Source organism: Canis aureus, chromosome 1 (assembly GCF_053574225.1).
Source record: "Canis aureus isolate CA01 chromosome 1, VMU_Caureus_v.1.0, whole genome shotgun sequence".
NCBI classification, from domain to species: domain Eukaryota; kingdom Metazoa; phylum Chordata; class Mammalia; order Carnivora; family Canidae; genus Canis; species Canis aureus.
The window spans coordinates 17551120-17575000 of NC_135611.1; the positions used below are offsets into that span (position 1 = coordinate 17551120).

Below are 23881 nucleotides of genomic sequence, written 5' to 3' on the forward strand. Positions count from 1 at the left end.
ATAGTCACTGAAACTAGGACTGGTACAGCTCTTAGAATTCAGTGTTAAATACTCCCATCTTTTGTTATCTGGGGGAAAATACATAATGAGCGGAACACACATCCACGTTTCAATCATTAGTAATAAAAATAATCTAAAATGATTTTTAAAATACCACCCATGTAAAAGGAAAAAGAGAATCTTACTTTTGGGCAATTAATAGCTCAGGACCCTTCTAGTGTTTGTCCCAAACCCTGAGAAATAAAATCATGACCGGTGGAGGTTCACGGAGACTTGGTTGTTTAACGAAGACATTGTAGGCACCTGTTTCATGCAAGGCAATGCGTTGGGCATAAAAATAGGACATGAAAGTAAATTATGCATTCCCTTCCTGAAAGCAGGGCTTCATCATTTCCCGAGGCAGCAGCAATCAGCTGATGCTGTTATTAATGCCACGGTCATTTTGTTCAAGTAAGTAGCTCTCCAGGAAAGAGCACTCAGCCGCTCTTCCTCTGGCACTGACTTTGAGGGAACAAGCATTTGTCTTTGCCAACAAGAGTAAGGATCAACCTGATGAGGAAAAAGAGAACGTTCTAGAACCTGCTGCTTTCAGGCTGTGCCTCTTCTGATGAGAGGGAATGGCAACCACAGATTACAAAGCAGGTAGAGCTCATGCAGAAGCTCAGCACATGTATCCAGAGGACAGACAGCTGACAAGTGAGCATGTACCGGGGCTGCTAAATACCACAAGGGGTGTGTGCTGCTGGCAGAGGGGGACCTGGTCCCGCAAGGGGACCTGGAAAGGCTCTCCGAGAAGGTGACTTTGGAACCAACCAGAAAAAAAGGAAGAGGCCCATGTGGGAATAATAACTGAGCAAAGAGCATTCCGGGCGGAGGAAACAGCCAGTGCCAGGCCCTGGGAAGGGAATGGGAACAGGGTGTGACAGGAACAACTCGGGTTGGGGGGGCAGGATGTGGGGACAGGTCTGCTGGGGTCTACATGGCTATTGATGGCACACATTTGTTTACCTTGGTTGAGTCTCTTCTAAAATAACCAATACCGGGGCATCTGGGTGGCTCAGATGGTTAAGCATCTGCCTTCTGCTCAGGTCATGTTCCCAGGGTCCTGGGACCGACCCCCACGTCAGGCTCTCTGCTTGGCGAGGAGTCTGTTCTCCCTCTTTCTCTGCCTCTCCCCCTGCTTGTGCTCTCTCAAATGAACAAATAAAAAATCATTAAAAAAAAATAACCAATACTGTCATGCTGCTTCCATGGTGTCTTACACAGAGGGAAGCGGGAGCCTAAGCTTTGAATGTCCCACCATGATGTTGGCATCGTCTGGATCCCGAACGGTTCAGTGGTTCCTTGAAGGCCGACCGATGGCCTGCTAACAGAGATGCTGAGCAATGTCATTGCCACCATGCCACCGGAATGAGTGAATTCAAAGCGTCCCATCTTTTTTATGTCTTGCACTTGAAAGTCAAAGCAGAAGCATCATTTTGGCCAAGTGGTGGCCAACCCATGCCTGAGGTTCGGCTGCTGGGGGTTAGAGTGACCTTCTGGTTTCAGGAGGAGGAGGCAAGACCCATCTCCTGCTGAGATTCAAGCCATGGCACATTCCCCAACCCCGGGAAGGGGTCCGATGCAGAACTGACAAGAGCAAGGATAGATGTCCATTATCCCTACTGAGAGACACTCTTCTGCCCTAAGACACATGCAGCTCTGCCTTCTCCCGACTTGTCAACATCACACCATCCTCTCCAGTCAGCGGATCTCTGTTTTCCTTGTTCTTTAAAAAAAAAAAAAAAAAAAGTTTATTCTTCAGAAATAACCAATCCAACTTGACTTGACCTGGAGGTCAGAAAATTACTCTTGGACTAAACCCACACTTTCTGGAACTGAGTTGGAAGTGTGATAGTGGACTGTAATTATAGAGCTCCCCTAAATACATAGTCTTGCAAAGGACTGTTTTAGAAACAGAACTGCCACAGTAGTGTGATTTACAATTATAAGAAAAGCTCCAGGATAAGCAGCTCGCAATAAAATAGCAAAGCAAATTGAATAATCAGTTCCTTTGAATGCTGCGAAACATTATAAATAGTACTGTTTGGAGTCAGAACTAACCTCGCAAATTGAATTGGAAACTAGCAAAGAATATTTTCTGGGAAACGCTATTCTGTTTCCTTAGGTAAAAATAACCACTAAGGAAAGGGTATAATTCCAGGATAAACCTGGAGAAGTAATTAGAAAGAAAAAGCCAATGTGGAACCCAAAGTACCCTGACGCAGCTAACAGCAAGCCTATAGGGGATAAACTGCATGTGGACAATAAAACAAGTATATGGCAGGTGCTTCCAAAAGTACATGCTCGGTGTCTCCAATTATTAGGTCTCTCCACCCAGATCCTTCATGCGTCCTTCTCTGTCCTGCTCTGTGCCCAGCACACTGATATAAGAGATTACGGAGCCTTGCTTGTTCTCTTGCTTTTATTTGGCTTTGACCAATGGGAGCAGAAGACAGATCCTTAAGTGTCTCAACAGCCTCCCTATAATTTCCATCCTACACTCTTCTAGCTTTGCCAGGGCTCTGATCAAGGCCCTGTTCCATGGCTCTAGACCCACCCCGGCTCAGCAGGCCTGAAGGAGGTGAGGGCTCCCCACCATTGCTAAGTCCCCGAGTGCCTTGCTATCTATCACCTGTTCCAGCCCGCACTTCTGTAATAGTCCCTTCCTTAATTTCTTTAAAGTGAAACTTTTCTCTGTGCGCTGGCTGTGTCCTGCTAAGACCCTAATTCATAAAGGATCTAATGCTGGGGACTCCCAGATCTACCTTTCCAATGAAGGCAGTGAATATAAATGAACACATTCCTAGAAAAACAGGCTAATATGATGAAACTTTTATCATCCAGTATTTTGAGTCCACTGAAGTGTTCATCAAAATCTATTGGGACAGTAGAAGGCAAAAATGGATATGAAAAGACAATGTTCTGTTTTATAGGGAAGACTGGCAGTAGCCAAGTTTCAGATTGAGCTTCAAAGCCGACTCATGTGGACCAAGGCGGGGCTACTCAATCAAGATCAGAGGTTTGGGGGTACTGCTAACGATAGAATTACAACTGGCTAGTCTAGAAGCTCCTAGGTCTCTCCTTTGCAGAGACCTAAGTTCACACTGTCCTATCCCAAAGGTTTACAATAAACGCTGGAGGGACAGGAGGTTTGTTAACTGCAAGAAGAAACTTAAAGTAAAGAAGAGTCAAGGGTCCATTTAGGCAAGGAGAGAATTGTATAGATTAGGAGCCACGTATTTAAGGTAACGACACCTACGTTCCTTGTGTAGGAAATGTACGTTAGGCTGAAGAGCTCCAACAGGGGACCCTTTCATCATGTTTCCCAAGTGACTGTGGTTTTTTTTTGTGTAACATTTATAAATGCCACAAGCAGCTCTCCACATTTAGCACATCCCTCATCATTCTCAGACCATTTGGGATAGACGAATGGTTCCATTAAGTCCTATTTTACTTAATTCTTCAAACACATTTTCCTTTTTCCCCCCTTCCACTTCGGCATTAAAAGAAAAAAAGTCACAGTGCTCACAGGATGATGAACACATTAACATGAAATGATATATTAATCTTGGCCAAAGATTCCAACAGTCAATTTTCCTGTTGGTCAAAGATCCTGGGACATAAATCACTAGCCCGCTGACCCAGAGAGATGCCCACCGGAGCTTTGGATGGAACAGTTGTTCTTTGGAATACTTACTGGAGTAGGAGCCAAGAATTGGCAGGAAATGTGTCTGGGAGGAAGTGGTCTACACCATGTAGTCTAAGCCAACATCTTCCTTCTCATTTTCTTAATCTTCATCCCCTTGTTGGTGTTCTTCTTTATGCATTACTGTTACTCAATTATTGATAAAATAAAATCATCCAACCACACCTTCAGCAAAAACATATCTTGTAGTGTCTAAAGTGCCAACTTCCCCATATCTAGCTATCATTTTGACTTTCGTATTTCTATTTATGTCATCTAAACCTTGCAAAAAAAAAAAAAATCTAAGAAGTCACCCAAGTAAGTCAGACTTCTCTTCCCTTCCTCTGTGCCCCACAGCATGGAATCCTCTTGGTACTACCTCTGAAATGCCGCCTGCAACCACAGCCTCTTTCCAGGCCTACTCTCACCACCTCGGGTTAAGTCCTCATGACCATGGCTGGGCTAGCACCATGCCTATGCCAATTACTGTGATGGCCATTTATGGTGTTCAAACGTGTGCAGCCTTCTGCCTTCTGGGCACACAGGATCGTACTTCCAGCCTCCTTGTGAGGAGGTAGGATCACGGGACCAGTTTTGGCCAGTGAACTGTGAAGAATGACATCTCTCACTTCTGGGCCAGAACATTGGCACTTTCCCTTTGTCAAAGGGGATTTGGAGCTATGTCCCTAGTCAACCAACAACGAACATCAAATGTGACCAAGAACAAGCCTTGCTGTTTTAAGACACTAAGATTTAGGACTGTTAACCATTGCATAATCTAACCTATCCTTATTGATAAGCTCCTCCATCTTCCACCCTAAATGCAGCCACTGACTAGTCTGGCTCTATCACTCCTCTGTCCAAAAAACTCATCTCTGTCGGAGTACAAATTCTAGTCCATCATTCAAGGCTTTTTACATGTTGGCCTGAACCTACGCTATAAGCCTCAGCTCCACTTCCCCATCCAACAGAGGACATGGGCTTCCTAAGAATTCATGGAGCACGCCTCAGTTTCTGCCTTTGGCCTGAACATACCGTTTCTCAAGTGCTCACATCCACAACTTCATCCAAATCCGCCACTAATGACAAACGGGTAGAGCTCACAAGTTTCACTCTGGATTTCTGCTCAGTGTTCGCTGTGTTAACTCAAGTATTCTTGTCTTTAATGGCTAAAAATTTTCCACACAGGTCCTTCCCAATTCTGTTCCCTCTTTCTGGAACTCCTACCAACTATGTAATTTTGTCCTTTTGGCTTCTAATCTCTTCTATAGATTTCATCTCCTTACCTCGGTGTATTCCAGGTAATTTCATCATGACTGATCTTCCGGTTCACCAATTCTCTTTTCAGTTGAGCCATCTGGGTTCCCTCCCAGGGCTCCAGGATTCTGTGCTGTTTTTCTACTCTGGATTTCAATTTCGTCTTCATTTCGGATCTCAGGGCATTTTTTTAAAAACTTTCTTGGATGCTCAACTAGGCATTTATAGATGCTTACTTTACAGCTGCAAGCATTTCTGGGTATTGAAGAGTAGAGACTTCCACTTTCTTATAAGAGCCATAGTGCCACAAACAAAAATTCTAGTATCGTGTTTTGCACATACTTTTTATTTGTTGAATAAGTGAATATTTGTCAATATGTACATAAACACAGAGAGCGAGCACTAAGATTTAGAGCAAGAATATCTGGGTTCTAATATGCAAAGCCACTTACCAGCTGTGAGGGCTTAGGCAAAGAACGGAATCTGAGCTCAGCTTCCTCAAACTGTAAAACTAGATTATTAGGACCCGTGCAGCCCACCACACAGGTTTATTGCAAGGTTCAAATGCAGAAACACATGAAAAGTGCTATGAATACAACTTAGAGCAATACAAGTATAAATATAACAAGTAACAGCAATTGAATTTCAAGTGTAGGAATACTTAATCCCGCCCTGGCATTATACCCATGAGTTGATGGAGTCAACGAGGAAGTGACAAAAGAGCTGATTGCTAATGAGAACGAATATGCCACTCCTCTGAGGGGGAAGAAATCTACAATATCCTGTAGTCTGTCCCTGCAATTAATCACTTCCTAACCTTCATGAAGATGTCAGAGACCCACCATCAATAACTCTCTCACAGAAGCACAAGGGCCAATGTCCCACGTTTATTTACATATGAAATGTGTTTAATACAGTTATGATGGATGTAGTGCATAACACCTGACAGCAGCAAGACCTTTTGAGGAACCGAACGTTGACTACAGTATATCATGCAAGTATCTATATATACACAAACGCATTTCTTTTCTTTAAAAAAAAAAAAAGGTACAAAACATGTTTAGGGATAAATACAAGATATAAAATGCAAAAGAAAACACAGAAACAAAAACTGAAAAATAGAACTCTCCCAGAGAACTATAAACGGAAGGGACAGAGGAATACCCCTGCTGCACTTCGATGAAGCGGAACTGCTGATATTGTAAAGATGCCTATCGAAACGACCGAACTGAAGCCCAGTGGCTCCGGTGCGTAACCGCAAGGCCAATCGCGACACGCACTTCGCTGCATTGATAGGTCGGTGGTGGAAGTTGTACATCCCAACTCCAAGTACCAGAACATTTGGCAGTAGCACCCAGAACAGGAAATGCCAACTCTTTAGATAGCAAAGGGTTAAGTCGACTGTGATTTGTTTTTTTCCTGTCAAGAGCCAGAGAAATACTTGATATTTTTAGTTGTGTCCTTGTAATAGTTAATAAATTACATGACAAAAAACTCGACTATATAAATCTATTGGTCTAACTACATGTGTGTAACTTTTACAGTAGTCCAGCCCTTTTGTGACGTGACCTCCTTGTGCTCTTCCAGCCAGCCGTGCAAACCTAGATGCCCAGAGAACCGCCAGCCTCTGGTGCTCCCTTCCTTCTGCATTCTACAGTGGAATTAAGGAAATCCACGCTCCTACGGGAGTTCTGGCTCAAGTTTGGTTTTTTTTGTTTGTTTTTGTTTTTTTAATCCGCCACTGGGGAAGAAGCTACCGGCAGGGCTGCTTTAGACACCGTGTGGCGTGGCCTGGAAGACGATGCCACACGCCAGAGTGCAGTTACACGCGAAAAGGTGCACTCGCTGACTCAGAGCAGGCACGTTGAGGGTAGTGCTAAGACACTTAAAAGTCTCTAGTGTTTTTGAGACCCACAATACCTACAATTTATGTAGTGAATTCTAAAAATTAAAAACACTAAAAAAGGCCTTATCTTAGCCTGTAATTAGTTAACCCATTCAAATCGGTAACATACAAAATGGTTTATTTGAATTCAGGAACTGCCCCTGTTACTAAGAACTCTGTGTCAAAGGAACAGTACAAAAAAAAGAAAAAAATTCTAACCCAAAATAAAAACCCAAAAGAACAAAAACAAGAACAAAAACAAAAAAGAAAACAATAAAACCTCAAAACATTTTCCACTAAATACTGATACAAACATGTAACAAAGAGTATAAAAAGTTATTCATTTAAATATATACAAACTCTTTTAAACTCAAATACTGTTTTAATACTTATCGAGGATATACACGACGAGGTGAGGAAGGTACACTCAAAGAGAATATATTGCAACAGCCTAGACAGTACTGTTAACTCTATTATACTGCAAACTTTTTGTAACAAAAATGTCTCTTTTATTCCAATGTGGACAGGGATTTTCCTTACGGAAGGGCTGTGGCTATTTCTCAGCTGAATTCACTCTTTTGGATTTAATGAAGGCCATGCCGTGTGTCCGCATGTGAGCATTTAAGGCAGCTTCAGTTTCGAACGTTTTTGCGCACACCTTGCACTTTCGGTCTGACACAGCGCCGTCGGGCGACTCGTCCTCGTGGCTGGGCTTGTTCTCCTGCTGGTTCTCCTCCCCGGCCCCGTTCTGTTTGGACACGGGCTGCGGTTCCTTCAGCTTGTGCACGATGAACAGGTGCCTGGACAGGGAGACGTGCGACGTGTAGCAGAGGCCGCACTCCCGGCACTGGTAGGAGGAGCCGTCCGACTTGTGCTGAGGGATGTGTTCGTGGAACTGCAGCAGATTCTCGGTGGTGAAGCCGCACACGGCACATTTGTGGACCTTAAAAACATTTATCTTTAGCTTTTTCAGTGGTTGGGTAATGGCCCCTCTGGGAGGTCTGAACTCTAAAACTGGCTCTTCCAACTTCCGCTTGGGACTGGGAACCTTTGAGAAAAAACAAAGTGGATGACACGAGTGAAAATCGTTCTGCCCCACACGTTCTGACAAATGCCCCATTCTCCAGGCCCTCCGAGTTGCGAGGGCAACCAGTACTATGGGTTTCGGGATTCGGAGTTTCCTACAGCGGTGTGTCTGCACCCCCTCCCCAACCCCTGCTCCCCACAAGTCTAGCGCCTTTCATCCACTCCACACGGGGGACCCGAGTTCCTATGTTACCAGGCACCACCCCAGCCACTGGGCCCAACAAGTCCCTGCCTCCACGGAATGGGGGCTCCCGTAGAGCAGGACAGAAAACCACAAGCCAGGAGGTCGACAGTGTGTCAGACCCCAGGGAAACAAAGCAGGGCATGGGATGGGGATGGGAAGCAGGGGAGCAGGAGGGGTGGCCCAGTGACAGGGATACTTGAAGGCAAGGGTCCAGGCACGGGGAACCGAGGCAGGAGGTACAGAGAGGAGGCCAGGGGCAGGCTGAGAAAACATCAAGGCTTCGCCTTTTCTGTGACTGGCATAGAGGCCCTGGAGGCCCCAGCTGGTCTAGCACTCGAGCTTCCCTGCACACTCACCTTCCCTGCACGTTCACCTTCGCCTCACGGCTGACCCTCGGCCCATGCTTTTCTCCTTCCTTTCGGCTTTCTAAATCCCACCCACATTCAACCCCCTCACTTCCAGCTCCCCAAAAGTCCAAGCCAGAGGGCCATTCCCTGCTCAGTGGCCCGTCTTTTCTGCCGTGTGGACAAGGCACCACTCACATACACCGTTGACCTGAAGCTGCCCCTGCACGTAGATTCATTCCATCCCAACCTCCACCAACCCCATCACTTGAGGGGAGAAAAGATTACCACTGAATGCGACTCTTGTCTGACTTGTATTCTGATTAGGATTTACTCAATGATTAACTCCCTGAACGCACACACAGGCTGTTACCCAGGTACATTCCAGACGCAGCCCAGTGCCAAAGACAGCAGAACCTCCCTAATGTCTGCCGAACTGCTCCGTCCTCGAACAGCACTTTGGCACACACATGCCTGATGCACAGATTAGTATATATGCTGATTCAAGTTCACTATCCGCTGAACTAAGGACAATGCAGAGATGTGTGATTTTTTTCCTTTACTATTACAAAGTAAAACTAAAAACAAAACAAAACAAAAAAACCTCTTCCTTCTTACCAGGTACCTTTCACAACCGATAGATTGCCAACGAGAAGGAATCTAGCTCCCTACATTCCTCCTGGCTAAGAGACCGTGTATGTGAGTCCGCACAAAATTCTGTAGCTTCTATTCGTAAGTGGGTCCCTAAAGCTGTTGCTGGACAGATGCAGAAGGAACTTAATACCTTTTTGGAACAAGATGAAAGATCAGAATGGGTGTACAGGGAGATGACCTATCACTTTATACCTTCGTGCAGAGTCTTGGATTTAGAAAAATTTAAATGAAGACAATGAATGGAAAGAGCAAGTCAACACAACGTCACTGTAAAGAGAACATCTGCAATGTTTGACCTTGGTATCTTCTTTTATTTCTGTTTCCTCCTCATTGGTGGCTTCTGTCATTTCTTTCAAGTCAGGATCCTTAATACCGTGCATGAGTTGGATATGTTTCTCCAGCATCAACCGTTTCGTAAAGGTACGCCTGGAGTCTGGGCAGTGCCTGTGGAGCAAAGACAAGGAGGTAACCTGCCTGCTGGAACGTAACCCACGCTGAAGAGCATACTCACTGATGAAAGACCTCCACCAGCCAACAGTACGCTCCGTGGGGTCAAGGCCATCTGCATGAATACCAATGGTCCGAAACAAAAGAGCAAATTCGCTCTGAATCGCAGTTTCCAATTTGCGAGTAAAATTTTTGTACTTTTTGTAAAAAGGCATTCTGTTGCTCTTTGTGCCCTTATGGGACCAGCCTAATTCGGTTCAGATGGAGGATTTATTTTCTAGGTTTGGCTGAGGTATTACTTCATTTATAATTCTAGACGGCTTTAATTTTTAAATAGAGTATCAAATTTCAAAAGTTTTCTTTACAATGACTCAGTGTTCTCTCAGAGTTTATGTCTTAAGAGATATTTTAATATGAAAAAAGTCCCTCCCTGATTCCTTCATGTGGATGTTAATTACGCCTGCCCACTCTGCCGTAAGCCAGGGTGTCTGGCCTTGCCAAATTCCTCACCAAGGCACAAACACAGTAGCACAGGGCTCAGAATCATGTGTTCATTCAGGAGATTAAAATGTAGGAAAATGAACAGATATCCAAATAGGCCAATCTTTTAAGCTTTCACTTCACCTTGTGTGGGAAAAAAAAACCCAAACCTGTAGATCATGAATAGTTTTTCCTTTAGAAGATATGAATTCACCATTTTCTTAATGAAATGGACAAAAAAAAAAAAAAAAAAAGTTAATGACCGTGGTGACTATGGATGCTGTAAGGTGGACATCAAGAATATCGCTGCAGTGAGTGAGAGGGAAAAACGCCTCTTGGTCATATGCAGAATCAAATGTGCTGCCTTCAAAAAGGCTTCTGGAGATTTTGTTAGTGTCTGGCCCCCCACCCTGATGATTTCGTGTTAGAGATCCGTTACCACGGCAGCCTTGGGAGCCAGCACCAACACCAAAGAATAAAGGAAATTGGCCGGACAATCTGAGCATCTCGCTGCCTTACAGGGACTCCAAAGAGAGATACACAAGCCTATCCGAGGAAGGACAAAGCCAGGCCAGGGGCCAGAAAGCTCCCTTTCTACCTTCTTCTCAGCCAGGGCTTCCTTCTCATTCTCTGAACCTCTCAGTGCAGTCTCAAACATGTAGGCCTCGTTCACAGAACGTTCTCATCTCATCAAAATCACTTCGAGCTTCTGTTTCACTGAAGGAAAGTCTATGTCTCAGTTTTCCCGCCCGAGAAACTCTCCCTAGCTAACCCAGAACAGTGAAGCCCCCGCCACACTTACAGCCAACCTTCATGAGCATCCTGAGCCACACAGTACGCTGTGCTCTGCTTTGATCACACACTACACGCTGGCTACATGGCTTCTGTGTCTGTTAGTCCTCTCTTTTACAAGTGTCTCAAAGCAAGTAACCCTGTTCTATCAAGTCACTTGAGGCATGTTCTGGTTGAGTGGGTGATAAAGCTCTTTCACTAATGATATAATGAGTTCTGATTCTCATATACAAAGAAGTAGCTCATGACTGTCCAGAGTAGCACCACCAACTCGTCAGCGTACTAGTCCACTCAATTTCCTGAATTTGGTCTCTTAGCCAAAAGTGAGTGTTGAGGAAAGGCTGTCCTGCATTAGACAAATAGTCCAGCCTTGGACTAACTCCATGACCAGGCCCTACTAAGGTCTGCTCTGAACCAAGCAAAGAGCCAGTCAACCTGCCAACAAACCTGGCAACTCCCTGTGTGTTCAGAGACCAAGGAGTATCTCATTCAAATGTGTGCCTGCCAATCAATCACTTCTCCAAAATGCTCAGGTGAAGAAAATATATGCTTCTGGACAACAGGTAAGAACCCAGGAATGTACACAGGGTATGCAAGGGGCTTGTTCATTTTACTATTTTTAAGTGTTACAACCCCGCCAAGGAGCTGTATTGTCCAAACAACAGAATATAACTAAAAACTGAAATCTATAAACTGCAGCCAAGAAATGGAAAATTAATGGCAAAATATGAAAAACCTTAGAGAGATTCCAGCTTTTAGCCTTTCACTGTACTTCCCACAGTAGAAATTACAACTTACGAGCAGGTATAAACTTTCCTGATGCCTTTGTGCTTGATCCGATTGTGACGGCACAGGCTGTGTGAGGAGCTGAAAGATTTGTCACACTGGCGGCAAGGGTGTTTTTTCATTTGCTTTATTAGAAGAAAAGAGATAGAAAGTCACTTAAGAGAACAAAACCAGAATTGCTTTAAAAACTAAGAACATCTTCATAATAGTTTAAGTTATATAACCATATTGTTTAAGCAATACAAAGACAAAACTAAAATATGCTTCTTAAAATGCAATAAAAAGGAAGGACAGGGTTGGGGTAACCACAAAGGGTCTAATCTAGAGAATGGGAGGATCACTGTCCTAAGAGTAAAATTTTTACATTTTTTTCTCAAAACACTTATGGTTTTAATTCAACACAAACCCCCAGATATTTGAAAATACTAAATTTTCTTTGTAAAAGAGATAGAAACATTATTTTTAATCTTTCATACAGCAAACACTAGATGAAAACATAATTCTTCAATAAATACCAAACAAAACCATTACTTAGTTTGCAATATCCAGAAAGAATTTATCTAGTGTGCCATTTTAAATTAAATCACTAGCTGATTTTAGACATTTTGACTTTCCCCCCTGATGATTAATTATTCCTTACATAAGAGTAAAGTTTTCCAAAAGGCCTTTTGAAGAATACCATTTAGTTACTCAAGAACACAAAAGTCTGAAACCACTTTATGGAGGCTGCCGTTAGTATATGTATGCATGGGTGCTAGCGAACAGTGACAGAGTGAGAGAAATAAAAATAAACTTAAAAGTTTCCACTTTGGCTATGACATACTTATGTTAATTCAACAGATCCTCATGTGGAACCTTTGAAGTAAAATTAGTGGCTTCACCTTAAAACACATTCTTTGGGTACAATATGCACTGCAGCCTGGAATCAAACAATGTCACATCACAAGGAAATTAGATCAAGAAATAACCGTCAGCCTCGTGCATGGAATAAATTTTGGCTAAATCCTCCTTAAAAATAGGGGCTGAAGTAGAAACAAGTTCTCGTGTGAAAGAACATTACTATTTTTGGCATAAGAAGAGATAAGCAAGCAATTGTGCATAAAGTGATTAAAGAAATGATAAATATTTTTAAACAATGTTTTTATACTAATCACCTGATAAACATGCCCTTATTCAAACTGGTAAGCACAGCTATTTAAGTGATGGAGTCTGGCTCTAGAGACCTACAAATGGGTTGGTGCCTTGTCTCTACAGCTCATGAATTGAACGGTATGATCCTGGGGAAGTTTCTCCATAAACATCCACTCCTCAAACTGAGAGTTGGGGATCACTACAGTCCCTTCCTCAGAGGGCGTGGGGGAAGGAGGGATGGGCAGGGAATGAGAGAGTCAGCACAGTCCTCAGGACACAGAGAAATCCTCAAAAAATATTCTTTAGTGAATAATAATAAAGTTGTATATCCAGTTGTGTCTCAAGAGTGGAAAATACTGTCTTTTAAATAAAACACATGGCTGTTCAAGTATTCAAAAACCTAGACAGAGGCAAAGAAGGACGTTTCTTCTCTATACTCAAGGTGAAAGTCATACTATTGCTTTTATCATTTTCCTAAGCATGTAATCTGGGATATTATGAGAATAATCTTGGGGGGCCGAGAGAGAGAAAACAAAGCAAATAACCAACTAATGTCTCTGAGCCACAATCTTTTCCCAAAGGTATTCCTTCATAAACATCTTGATCACATGACCTAGACAATCCCTAGTATCTTGGATTAACATTTATGTAGCCAGAGAATGAGTAAGAAGTTTCTCCAGAATAAAGATTTAAGAACAGTCAGTCATGAATAGTCCTATGTTTCAAAAAAAAGGTATTTAAGTATTAATATCTAATTCTTGAATTCTGTACCTATAAGATGGACAGTGTTATGATCACCTGAGAGAGTCAAAACACAAGACATTTTTCTAAAAGCAAGACAGTGATAGCAAATAACTATAAAACATGTAGAGAACTGCCATGTATCTTCCTAACCATACAACAGGGCAAGAGGCCTCAGAGGAATGCAGACCGGATTCTCCATTAAGATGAAGGGTTTGAAATTCCATTTCTTGTTATAGTGTCATTATATTAATATCAAACGAAACTTTAATAGAGAAATATCAGTAAAGAAATCCTCAGTAGGTAAAAAATTAAACGAAGAGCAGCTTAGCTGAATCAATAATTAGTATTTTCAGAAAGAGTTGACAATGTGTGAGACACTCTTCTTCTCCAACGTCTTTATGAAAAAATGCAGAAATGAGCCATGCAATCCCCAAACAATGGAGCAGGGCTTCAAAATCACTGGTGACAAGAAAATCACAGGCTTAAACACCAGTCTCCGGATCAGACCTGCCGTTTTCCCATTACCTAAGAAAACAAATGACTTCCTTCTTTGTTAAATTTTAAATACTAACTTATTCAAAGGTGCTTTACCTAATTTATTTTCCTAACTTCTATCTTCAGTATTATAATAGTTTATAGTGCTGTTTTATGACACAGAAAGCAATTTTTTATCAACCAAACAAAATTGGGAAAAAAGAAACTATTGAAAAGGCATAAGGTCTGCTTTCATTCTGTTTTCAAGACTGCTAAGGTCATTTATTTCCTCCTGGCTCCAATGTGGTACAAGCTGATACAGCGGGAACTGGGGCCTCGAGTGGACTCCTTATAATTAGTCATATTCAATTATGAATTATTGTTTGTTTCTAAATAGAACTATCTAAGGAAATCGTGAACGGGGGACACCTCGGTGGCTCAGTGGTTGAGCGTCTGCCTTTGGCTCAGGTCATGATACTGGGGTCCTGGGATCTAGTCCCACATCACGCTCCCCATGGGGAGCCTGCTTCTCCCTCTGCCTGTGTCTCTGCCTCTGTGTCTCTCGTGGAATAATAAATAAAATCTTTTAAAAAGTTTTTTTTTTAATAAATTTAAAAAATAAAAATAAAATTTTAAAGTAAGAAAGAAAGAAGGAGTGAACAAATAAGCTAGCAGGGTCTGAAAGTTTTTGAAAACTTTAAATACCAAATAAAACAAACACTTGGGTACATTTCCTAAAATTTCTCCCTAATCTCTAGTTTTTGACTCTTTTACCTTCACATTCTTTAGGAAAGAAAGCATCAGCTCCTCTTAACAAACTCCTTTGCCCTAAGTGCCCTAGCCTTGGGCTCAAGGTCTGAGCTCTGGGATTTGCAATGCCTCTGAAGGCCATTCTTTCTGGAGGGCACTGGGTGAATGTGTCCTGAATTGCCATGGGCACATACACCAGACACGTCCCATTCTGATAACCAGCCCTTCTCCTGTCTTGGCTTGAAGCCTTCTTTCTGTTTCAGGCGATTCTGAGGAAGTAGAAGGAAAAAAGTCTCAACTTCAGACATCCATCTAGCCAGACATCCATTCTAGTCTTTTCCTGAGATTCCTGCCTTCATGAGGTTATCTGCCTCCCCCTGACATGCAAAGGGTTATCTGCCTCCCTCAACTACCATCATACATCCAGAACCACCCCCAGATTTAAGATGAAAGGGAGAATTATTCCCATGCTGACACACACCCTTCAGCTCTACCATAAACACTTTCTATGAAAAAGGAAAACCCAAGCCACCTGCATAAACTTCAACCTATCACAGCAGTAATCCCGCAGGATAGAACTCCTCTAAACTCTGGACCTTTCCACTTGGAAATCTACTCTACAGATACGCCCACACATGGTACAGTCCGTTCAAATCACATGATTCATATATATCACAGGTCATAAATCACTGCACTGTACAAAATCACGCAATAAAAATCACAGGGCTTCTGGCAAAAATGAAGTAGGGACATAACACTTGACACTTGTCCATGTCACACTTAATAAAAACAGTGGCACGGTGTTACGCAGGGTACCTGTGGAAGTGGGCAAGGGAGGGTTGAGGCTTATTAAGATTTTGTGAAGTGGAGGAAGGAGGGTCACCTGAGATCAGAGCATGGAAGGGAAAGTGTAATACCAGGTGCGGACCAGTGTGACCCAATGGGAAGATGATGTCGTGGACGGCAATCTGAGGTGAGTGCACGCTGTGAGTTTTGTGTATTCCTACACAACTCCATTCCACGATTTTCTGTGTTCGCCTAGTGTTTCCCAGGGATGTAATCACACATGAGCAAACTCGGAATTCATGTTAGGCTCCAACTGTTCCCTGATAGATCAACTGCATGTGAACAAATCTGTTTTCAACACAGGCATGATAGCAGAACTGACTGTATATACGAGGTTATTTGGGGCAGCACTGCATATAATGGGAAAAGATGGGGGGAAATCTGGCTCCATCAAGGGAGAACTGGTAAAATAAATCATATGCACTCATACAACAACATTCTTGTCATGCAGCTGTGGAAAAGAATGGAAGATCTTGATGTACTGATATGAATAGAACATACACTATATGGAGAAGGAATCAGTGCAGATAATTATATTCATAAGCTGTGTTCTGCATGAGAAAGAAGTAAAATAAAGAACCTATATGCATATATGATGATACTTGCCTAGAGACATTTTAAGATACATAAGGAACTTAGCGATGATGGGTGGCAAGGGTAGGAATGAAGCTTTTCACCTTATTCCTTCATATGGTTTGCAAAGTCAAAAAATGTGAACATAGTCCAAATTAAAAAAAAAAAAAAAAAACCTTCTTCTGGTGCCTCAAAAATCAGGGACACAGAGGTATAATTTACAAAACGTACAATTCACTCTCTTTCATGTACAGTTCTATGAATTTTGGTAAAGTCATACAGTGGAGACAAAGAGCCGTTCCGTCTCCCCTAAAATTGCCGACATCCCTTTATAGCTCCTACATCCAGCTCTTGGCAAGCACTGATCTGTCTTCTCTATCCCCTTGTTCTGTCTCCTGCATTTGTCACATAAATGGAACCATGTGGTACAGCACGTAGCTTTCGGGATCTGGCTCCTTTCACGGGCCTGTACCTGCACCATTCATCCATTCATCCGCGCTGCTGAGCGCGTCGGCAACCCATCCCCTTTCACCGTGGAGCAGCATGCTGTGCTACGGATCTGCTTCGCTTCGTTTATCTGCTTCCCAGATGAAGGACATCTAGGTTGTTTCCAGCTTTTGGAAGCTAGGGATTAAAGCCCCTACAAACACACACGTACAATTGTGGCGTGAACATATGATCTTATTTCTCTCGGGTGAATACCCAGGAACGAGACTGTGGAGTCATATGTAAAATAAATAAACTGTCAACCTGTTTCCCAGAATGGCTGTACTTTGCGTTTCCGCCAGCAATGCAGGAGTGCTCCCGCTGCTCCTCCTCTGCCGATACCGCCATTTCACTGTGGCCATTCTACACGGTGCCTAGGAGTATTCCACTGTGCTTTTAATTTGCATTTCTCTGATGACTAACGGTATTAAGGTAAAAGATTTTCAGGAGACAAGACAAGACATCTACTTATATAGTGTACCTCTTCCTCCAAAGAAAAACCTGGAACTCTACAAGTTTCTAGTCTTTAATTTCTATTTCAGGAGGAATTTTAGTGCCCTGTAAATGTCTTGACAACAGAAGCCAGACATCACTAACCCTTATACCCCCAGCGTTCAGCTACAGAAAATACTCAGCAAATGTTTATTGTGTCAATGAATAAAGGAAAGAATCACTGAAAACACAATTATCTACTGGAAAAATATGGACAGGTTCTACAAAGTTAATGCTAGACTAGCAAATTTCAGGTAACGTGCTAAACACAGAGAAAGCACGGCTTGTTTCTGGAAGATGGGACAGACGTGAACGTGGTTAAGTACAGATAATCAGAGCCTGTGGACAAACGAAGCTACTGAGGACAGAGGCCAGACAGGAGCCAGACAGGAGGGGTACTTCAGACAGAAGGAAGAACAAGTCTTCCTGTGGGACTGGAAAGAAGGTGCCATCAATAGACAGGTGCAATGCTCATTATGGTCAGGGGGGCAGGTGGAGAAAGGACCAGGATATAGAAGGGAACTCCTGGCCGGCAGCTTCCATTTCAAAGTGAAGTACATGTGGTGCATCCAGGTAATACAGCCTTCATTTTCTCTTACTGTTTCCGATTATAAAAATAACTTACTATAAAATAAATGAGAAAACAGACTGCTTTGAATCTCAGCGATCGCAATAAGCACTGTCAAATTCCAGTTTCCTATTTCTCCTCTGAATCCATGTTCATGTGCACTTCTAAGAATGAGTCTGCGTTATACATCTTAGTTTGTAACCGTTTTTTTTTTTTTTTAAGATCTTATTTATTTATTTGACAGAGAGAGAGAGAGAGAGAGTACAAGCAGGGGGAGCAGCGGGCAGAGGGAGAAGCAACTTCCCGAAAAGCAGGGAGCCCAATGTGGGGCTCGATCCCAGGACCCTGGATCATGACCTGAGCTGCAGGCGGATGCTTAACCAACTGAGCCACCCAGGGATCCCAGGAGCATGACTTTAAATGCATCTATAATCAATCAATTCATGGAGTTCTGTCTATGGCCTAGACCGCTCCCCCACAAGTTGCAGACTTGAATCTAACCACTTAGTTAGCATCTCTACATAGGTCTCCATTTGGCTTCTTAAATTTAATGTATCCAAAATGCAATTCTTGACTCCTCTCCATCCCTAAACCTGCTTCTCTCCTACTTTCCCAGTTAGTAACTGGTAACTATTCTACTAAGTGCCCAGCCAAGGAATTTGGAGCGATACTTTGTGGAGTGATACACAGATTCCCTTTTCTCTCTCTTTTGTCACCCACATTCAGCCCATCCACAGATCTACCTTTGAGGTATATACCAGATCCAGTCATTTCTCATCACCTCTACTTTCCAAACCCATAGCACTTCTTCTGTCCCCTGGATTGTTACAGACAGCAACCACACTGGTTCTTCACTTCCACACTTGGCAGCCAGGCTGACCCATATAAAATACATTGATCATATTAGTCCTCTGCTCAAACCCACTGCTGTCTTCCCATCACTCTCGTAGATGATGGAGAGTCCTGGGATAGAGCCTCACCTCGGGCTCCCTGCTCAGCAAGGAGTCTGCTTCTCCCTCTCCCTCTGCTCCTTCCTCCTGCTCCTGCTCTCTCTCACTCTCTTGCTTGCTCTCTCAAATAAATAAGTAAATAAATACAATCTCTTAAAAAAGTAAATAAAAAGAAAGTCATGGACCTGTATAAGAAATTTTTGAGACTAAAGGGCACACCAACATTTACAGGCTGGGAAGAGGAGAAAGACAGAGAGGACCCATCAGTGAGCCAAGAGGAGAACCAAGAGGCCTAGCACAGAAAGCACTTCCACAAGGACCTGGCCTGCCACTGCTTCAGATCAAATGACTCCACTGAGAACGCCAAAACCCCTCTGCACAAGTCCCTGGACACGCAGAACTCGACGAGCAGCTTCTGTGGAGCAGCTACAGGAACACCTAAACAGGAGGGGAGGACGTGGGGAGCACAGGGACACAAAGTGATCTCAGGGACGTTCGCTGTAGAGGGAAGCATAGGGAAGCAGAGGAAAGGTGGCAGTAGGCGAGTGGGTGAGGAAGGCTGTTCAGTCAGAAGAGGTACCATGGCGAAACTGAGGATTTTGAGCACGATCCAGGAAAAGCTGGAGATGCAGAGGAGAGTGGACGAGCAGGGTTGTGAGGTCCCCCAGTGGCCCAAGAAGGGGGCTGATTGCAGTGCAGAGGGGTGGGCCTCACGGGGACACAGAGCCACCCTGGTGACAGGTCAGGGAGGAGTACGCACGTGCAGATACAAGGGGCTTCTCATCACCTGTCTCTCCTCAGGTGTGAGGCAAAATCCAAACTTCTTGGCTTTCAAGACTGTCCGCAATCTAATCCTCAGCCCACCATTGACTACATCTCTTAGGACTTCATAAATGGTACATTCAAAGTCACTCAAATTCACATCTTCTGAAGACCAATGACGCATTCCTCCCTTGCCCTTCAGAGACCGCCTTCCCTCTCCCTCGAGAAGCATTCGAACCCTTTGGCCCCTTTGGCCGGCTCACCTCTCAGCCCCTGGTGGCCTTCCTCACCTCTCTGGCCACAAGCCTCTCCTTCCCTCGCCCGTACCCCAACACAGTTACCAGAGGAAACCACTGGAAAACACATATCAATGTTTCGCTTCCTGCCTAAAACTCATCTCCTGTTCTCTGTACCTTCCAGGGCTCAAGTCTTTGGACTTGCCTGCCTGGCCAATCCTAACCTCCCTCCGCACCTTCCAGAACCTCACACTCCAGAACTACTTGTTGGCAGTCACTTGGAATGTCACGCTGGTTTGTACCGCACGTACTCTGCTTGCTGCTCATACACTGGCTGTTCTTCCTGTGTGTCTTCCAGTTACCTACTTAGGTAGCATTTCTTCTGGGACGCCTTCCCTGGCATCTCCCAAACCCTGCCAATTCCCCAGGAAACAGGGATGCTCAAATCCCTGCGTCCTTGTACCTCAGACATGACTCTAATTCTTCTCTTCCATGTATCTGCACAACTTTAATTTTTAATTTCATTCTGTCCTCCTTTGACTTCTTTTAAGCCTGGACTGTATTTTATCACTCGCTCCATTCACAGAACCTCAGCAAGTATTGAGCAGAAATCTGAACTGGAAGCACCCATTGCTTAGTTTTAATTACATACTGCGTTGTGATTCCTCTAAGCCTCATATTAGTTGCAGCTTTTAAAATATTTATGTTTTCTTTTTCTACCCAACTGTAAGCATCTGCAGGGCAAGAATTATATCATTTGTTCTCCGCCATAACAAATGCTGTGCAACTTGGTAAATATTTATAGAATTTTTTTTTAAAAAAGGTACACAGAGAATAAACATGATTAAAAGTTAAACATGCCCAAAGTACAGATGAATGGCCCATTCTAAACAGTTTCAAAATTGTGCATTATTCTGTAATATGCAAGTGCCCAGACAAACCAAAGACCGAACAAGAGAAATAAACAGTACAGATTAATTTGAACAGGTTACAAAAATCTAGTCTATGTTGCCTGTAAAATAAATTAGCTTTTCTACAGAATAGAAATGTACTGAGGTTACATATAAATTACAACCCAATAAAGTCGCTTTTAAAAAAGAAGAAATTCAAAAAAAAAAAAAAAAAAAAAAGAAGAAATTCACTGAAGAAATATGTAATATCCTTAGCATATGTATTAAATGAATAAAGGTATAATTTTCACTCTGAGAGGTCCTGAAACTTTTCACCAGGGTATATAAAATATAACGCTTCATAAGGATTTCGGGTCTTCATCTATTCATCTGAGATCGGGGTATTGTCAGTATGTGCCCACAAAATTGGGCACTCTCATTCTGTTTGCACAAATTACACCTATAGTTATAGAGGGTAACGTAAGAAACAAACCCACCTACCCAAGCCACCCACATCTCCTAGAAAATGGTCTTTTACACAGACAGGTAGCCTTCCCCTAAGTATGGAATACTGTGAGTCATAAATGCTAAAGTCTTTTCTGAGAATTTAATATCTAGGACACAAGCGAGATCTGGTCTCACTACATCCAAGAATACACAAATAAATTGGTAGTCAGCTGAGCACAGCATAGGAAACTCAGACTGCGTATGTCTGAAAGCATTTTAAAAAAAAACCCAACAAGCTCTGAGTACTAAACCATCCAAGTTTCTACAAATTGGAACAGAGTGGTTTTGGGGAAATATTTAAACACAGAGTATAAATTTAGACCAGAGGTTGGCAGACGTTTTCTGTAAAGGGCCAGACAGTAAATATTTTAAGCTTTGCAGGCCATAAAGTCTGTTGCAACTACTCAACTATGCCTTGCAGTTCAAAAGCAGCCACAACGATACATAAATGAGTGGGTGTGACTGTGTTTCAATAAATTGTTTACAAAAATGGGTGGCCAGCCTGTGAACCATAGTTTGAGAGCCCTGACTTAGATCACTGTCTCACACTCTTCTAAAAACCAGAGCCAAGTCTCAATAAGTCAGAACCAAATCTATTTAACAGAGTAGGTAATCAATCTAGGAAAAAAACAAGTCATAGCTATGAAGTAAGGAGAAGGGTTTGTTTTTCAGAGGACAGACTCAGAATATGTCCTGAGTACCACCAGGATCACGGTGCTGTGTCTAGATCGCTGAGGTAACAGCCTTGAAAATATGTTCCTAAGGACAAGTATGTGCTAGTTGCTATGCTTGCTTAAAACAACAACAAACAAGGGGCACCTGGGTGGCTCAGTCATTTAAACCTGAGACTCATGCTCAGGTCATGATCTCAGGGTCGAGAGATGAAGCCTTGCTTCAGGCTTGCACTAGGCATGGAGCCTGATTAAGATCTTCAATAAATAAATAAATAAATAAATTAAGTAAGTAAGTAAGTAAGACTTTACTTAATAAAAAAATAAATAGATAAATCTTTTCTTGTAACTTTCTGGTTATAAGACTATCTGGTTTGCTGATGACATCATACAACCAAAAAAGGAAGACACAGCACTGTGACTGACGCCTAATACTGAAAGGCCAAACCACAAACCCATGGCAGACCGGAAAGAAACGTGTCCCACCAGTTTCTGTGTCCAGAGGTAAGTCAGGCACATGGGCAGGGGATAGGAAGGTGCTGAAAGAAAGGCTGACGTTATAGCAAAGCTGCCAGGATCACAGCAACGAAATTCAGAAATGCCTGCTGGGGTGTCGGGTGGGGGGGGGGGGGGGGCGGTCATCATGGGCGTGTCAGCCTGGGACTTCTGTCATCCATCTCCACGACCGGCGGGGACACTAGTAGTAGAGCTAGAGTAGTGGTAGAGCTTTGGGGGTCCTGTGTACAGACCCTAAACAGACCTGGGCCCCTTCCCTGTGAGGAGACTGGCTCACCTCATCATGCTATACCCATTTCATTAGAGGTCCTCACACAGAAAATCCTATTATTTCCTGTGACTCTCACAATGAGACAAATGGTACTGACCGGTGCTATGCACTGTGCACGGCCACATTTCACCAACGCTAAGACATCCAGGAATCAAAGACTACATGAGTATGGAAAACTCTTTGCTGCCAGTGTCTTCTGGGTCTGGTCTAGCTTGGCTCCCCTTCTTCTACATAAAAGGGTCTGTCCCTTCTTCTCAGCCGCTGCATAAGACACATTATTTCTCTACTGCTTCTGTTCTCAGAGAACCCAGTCCTTCAGAGGGGACCACGGGAAAGAATACGTGGAATGTTTTCTTCTTCTGATCACATTTTTCGTACAATCTTTCAACCCTTTTTAATTAAAAAGCAATCTAATTAGGGTAGGGGCGCCTGGGTAGGTCAGTGGTTGAGAATCTGTCTTCAGCTCAAGTCCTGATCCCAGGATCTGGGATCGAGTCCTGCATCGGGCTGGGCTCCCTGCACGGAGCCTGTTCTCCCTCTGCCCGTGTCTCTGCCTCTGTCTCTCATGAAAAAGGAAAATCTTTTTTTTTTAATCTAATTAATTTCTCTAATTAGAGAAAACGTCACTATGAAAGATTTTTTTCCCAACACTCTTTTACAAAAGTACAAAAAAATAAAAAAAAGAAACTCAACATTTCTTTTAAAGATAATCACTGTTTTTTATCAGATGATCTGCAAGACATCTGTAAATAAGCTCAAAAAGTAAACACGCAAGGACAGAGATCAAAATAAGGTACCACTAAAACTGACCCATGACAGGTTTCACAGTCCTACGTCATAGGTTAATCTGTCCAGCTGTTGGATTAAACCGCATTGATGAGGTCCTGCTGGTAGGTCCCACTGACTGCAAAGGCTCAAGGTTTGAGGCCGCAGGGTCCCGGGAAGCCACCCTGTGCTACGACATGAGGACAGAGCATCACGCAGCCACTCAAAGGCCCTTCTGTGTGCCTGGCTGGTGCTGGTTCAAGGCCTGCCGTTCCTAGACTCTGAGTGGCTATGAAGGAAAAAGCAAAACAAAACAAAAAAAGGACTCTGTGGAGTCCGTCTTTCTATCCTGATAGTGCTTCCAGGTTCACAGCTGCGGCAGCATGGGCAGCACACACTGGGCAGTGACGCGGACTTGATGAATTAATGAACTCAAGAGCCGGACAGACTCTTCCTCCTTGCTCCAGGCTTCCCTGGGCTCTGGTGCCTCTGCCAAACAGGAATCTGGGCTCACTCGTAACCTGGAAACCCATCCCCTGACCTTGAAGTGGAGGGAAGGACTCCTCAGTTCCAGCCCTTGGCACAAGTGACAAACGTCCAGCAGTCC

General features: G+C 43.3%; 1 protein-coding gene across 7 annotated transcripts in view; it reads right to left on the reverse strand.

The window, feature by feature from the left end:
• Positions 1-5851: 5851 nt before the first annotated feature.
• ZNF532 (zinc finger protein 532) overlaps positions 5852-23881 on the reverse strand; it is a 106212-nt gene continuing 88182 nt past the window's right edge. For 4 of the 7 annotated variants that reach the window (XM_077891605.1, XM_077891569.1, XM_077891579.1 and 1 more), the window contains 3 exons: positions 11655-11767; positions 9434-9581; positions 5852-7917 (listed from right to left, as the gene is read on the reverse strand). In XM_077891605.1, the coding sequence (XP_077747731.1) occupies positions 7423-7917; positions 9434-9581; positions 11655-11767 (756 nt within the window). In that variant the 3' untranslated portion in view covers positions 5852-7422. The remainder of the gene's footprint in view (positions 7918-9433; positions 9582-11654; positions 11768-23881) is intronic. The other 3 variants (XM_077891614.1, XM_077891560.1, XM_077891597.1) reach the window with 2 other exon arrangements.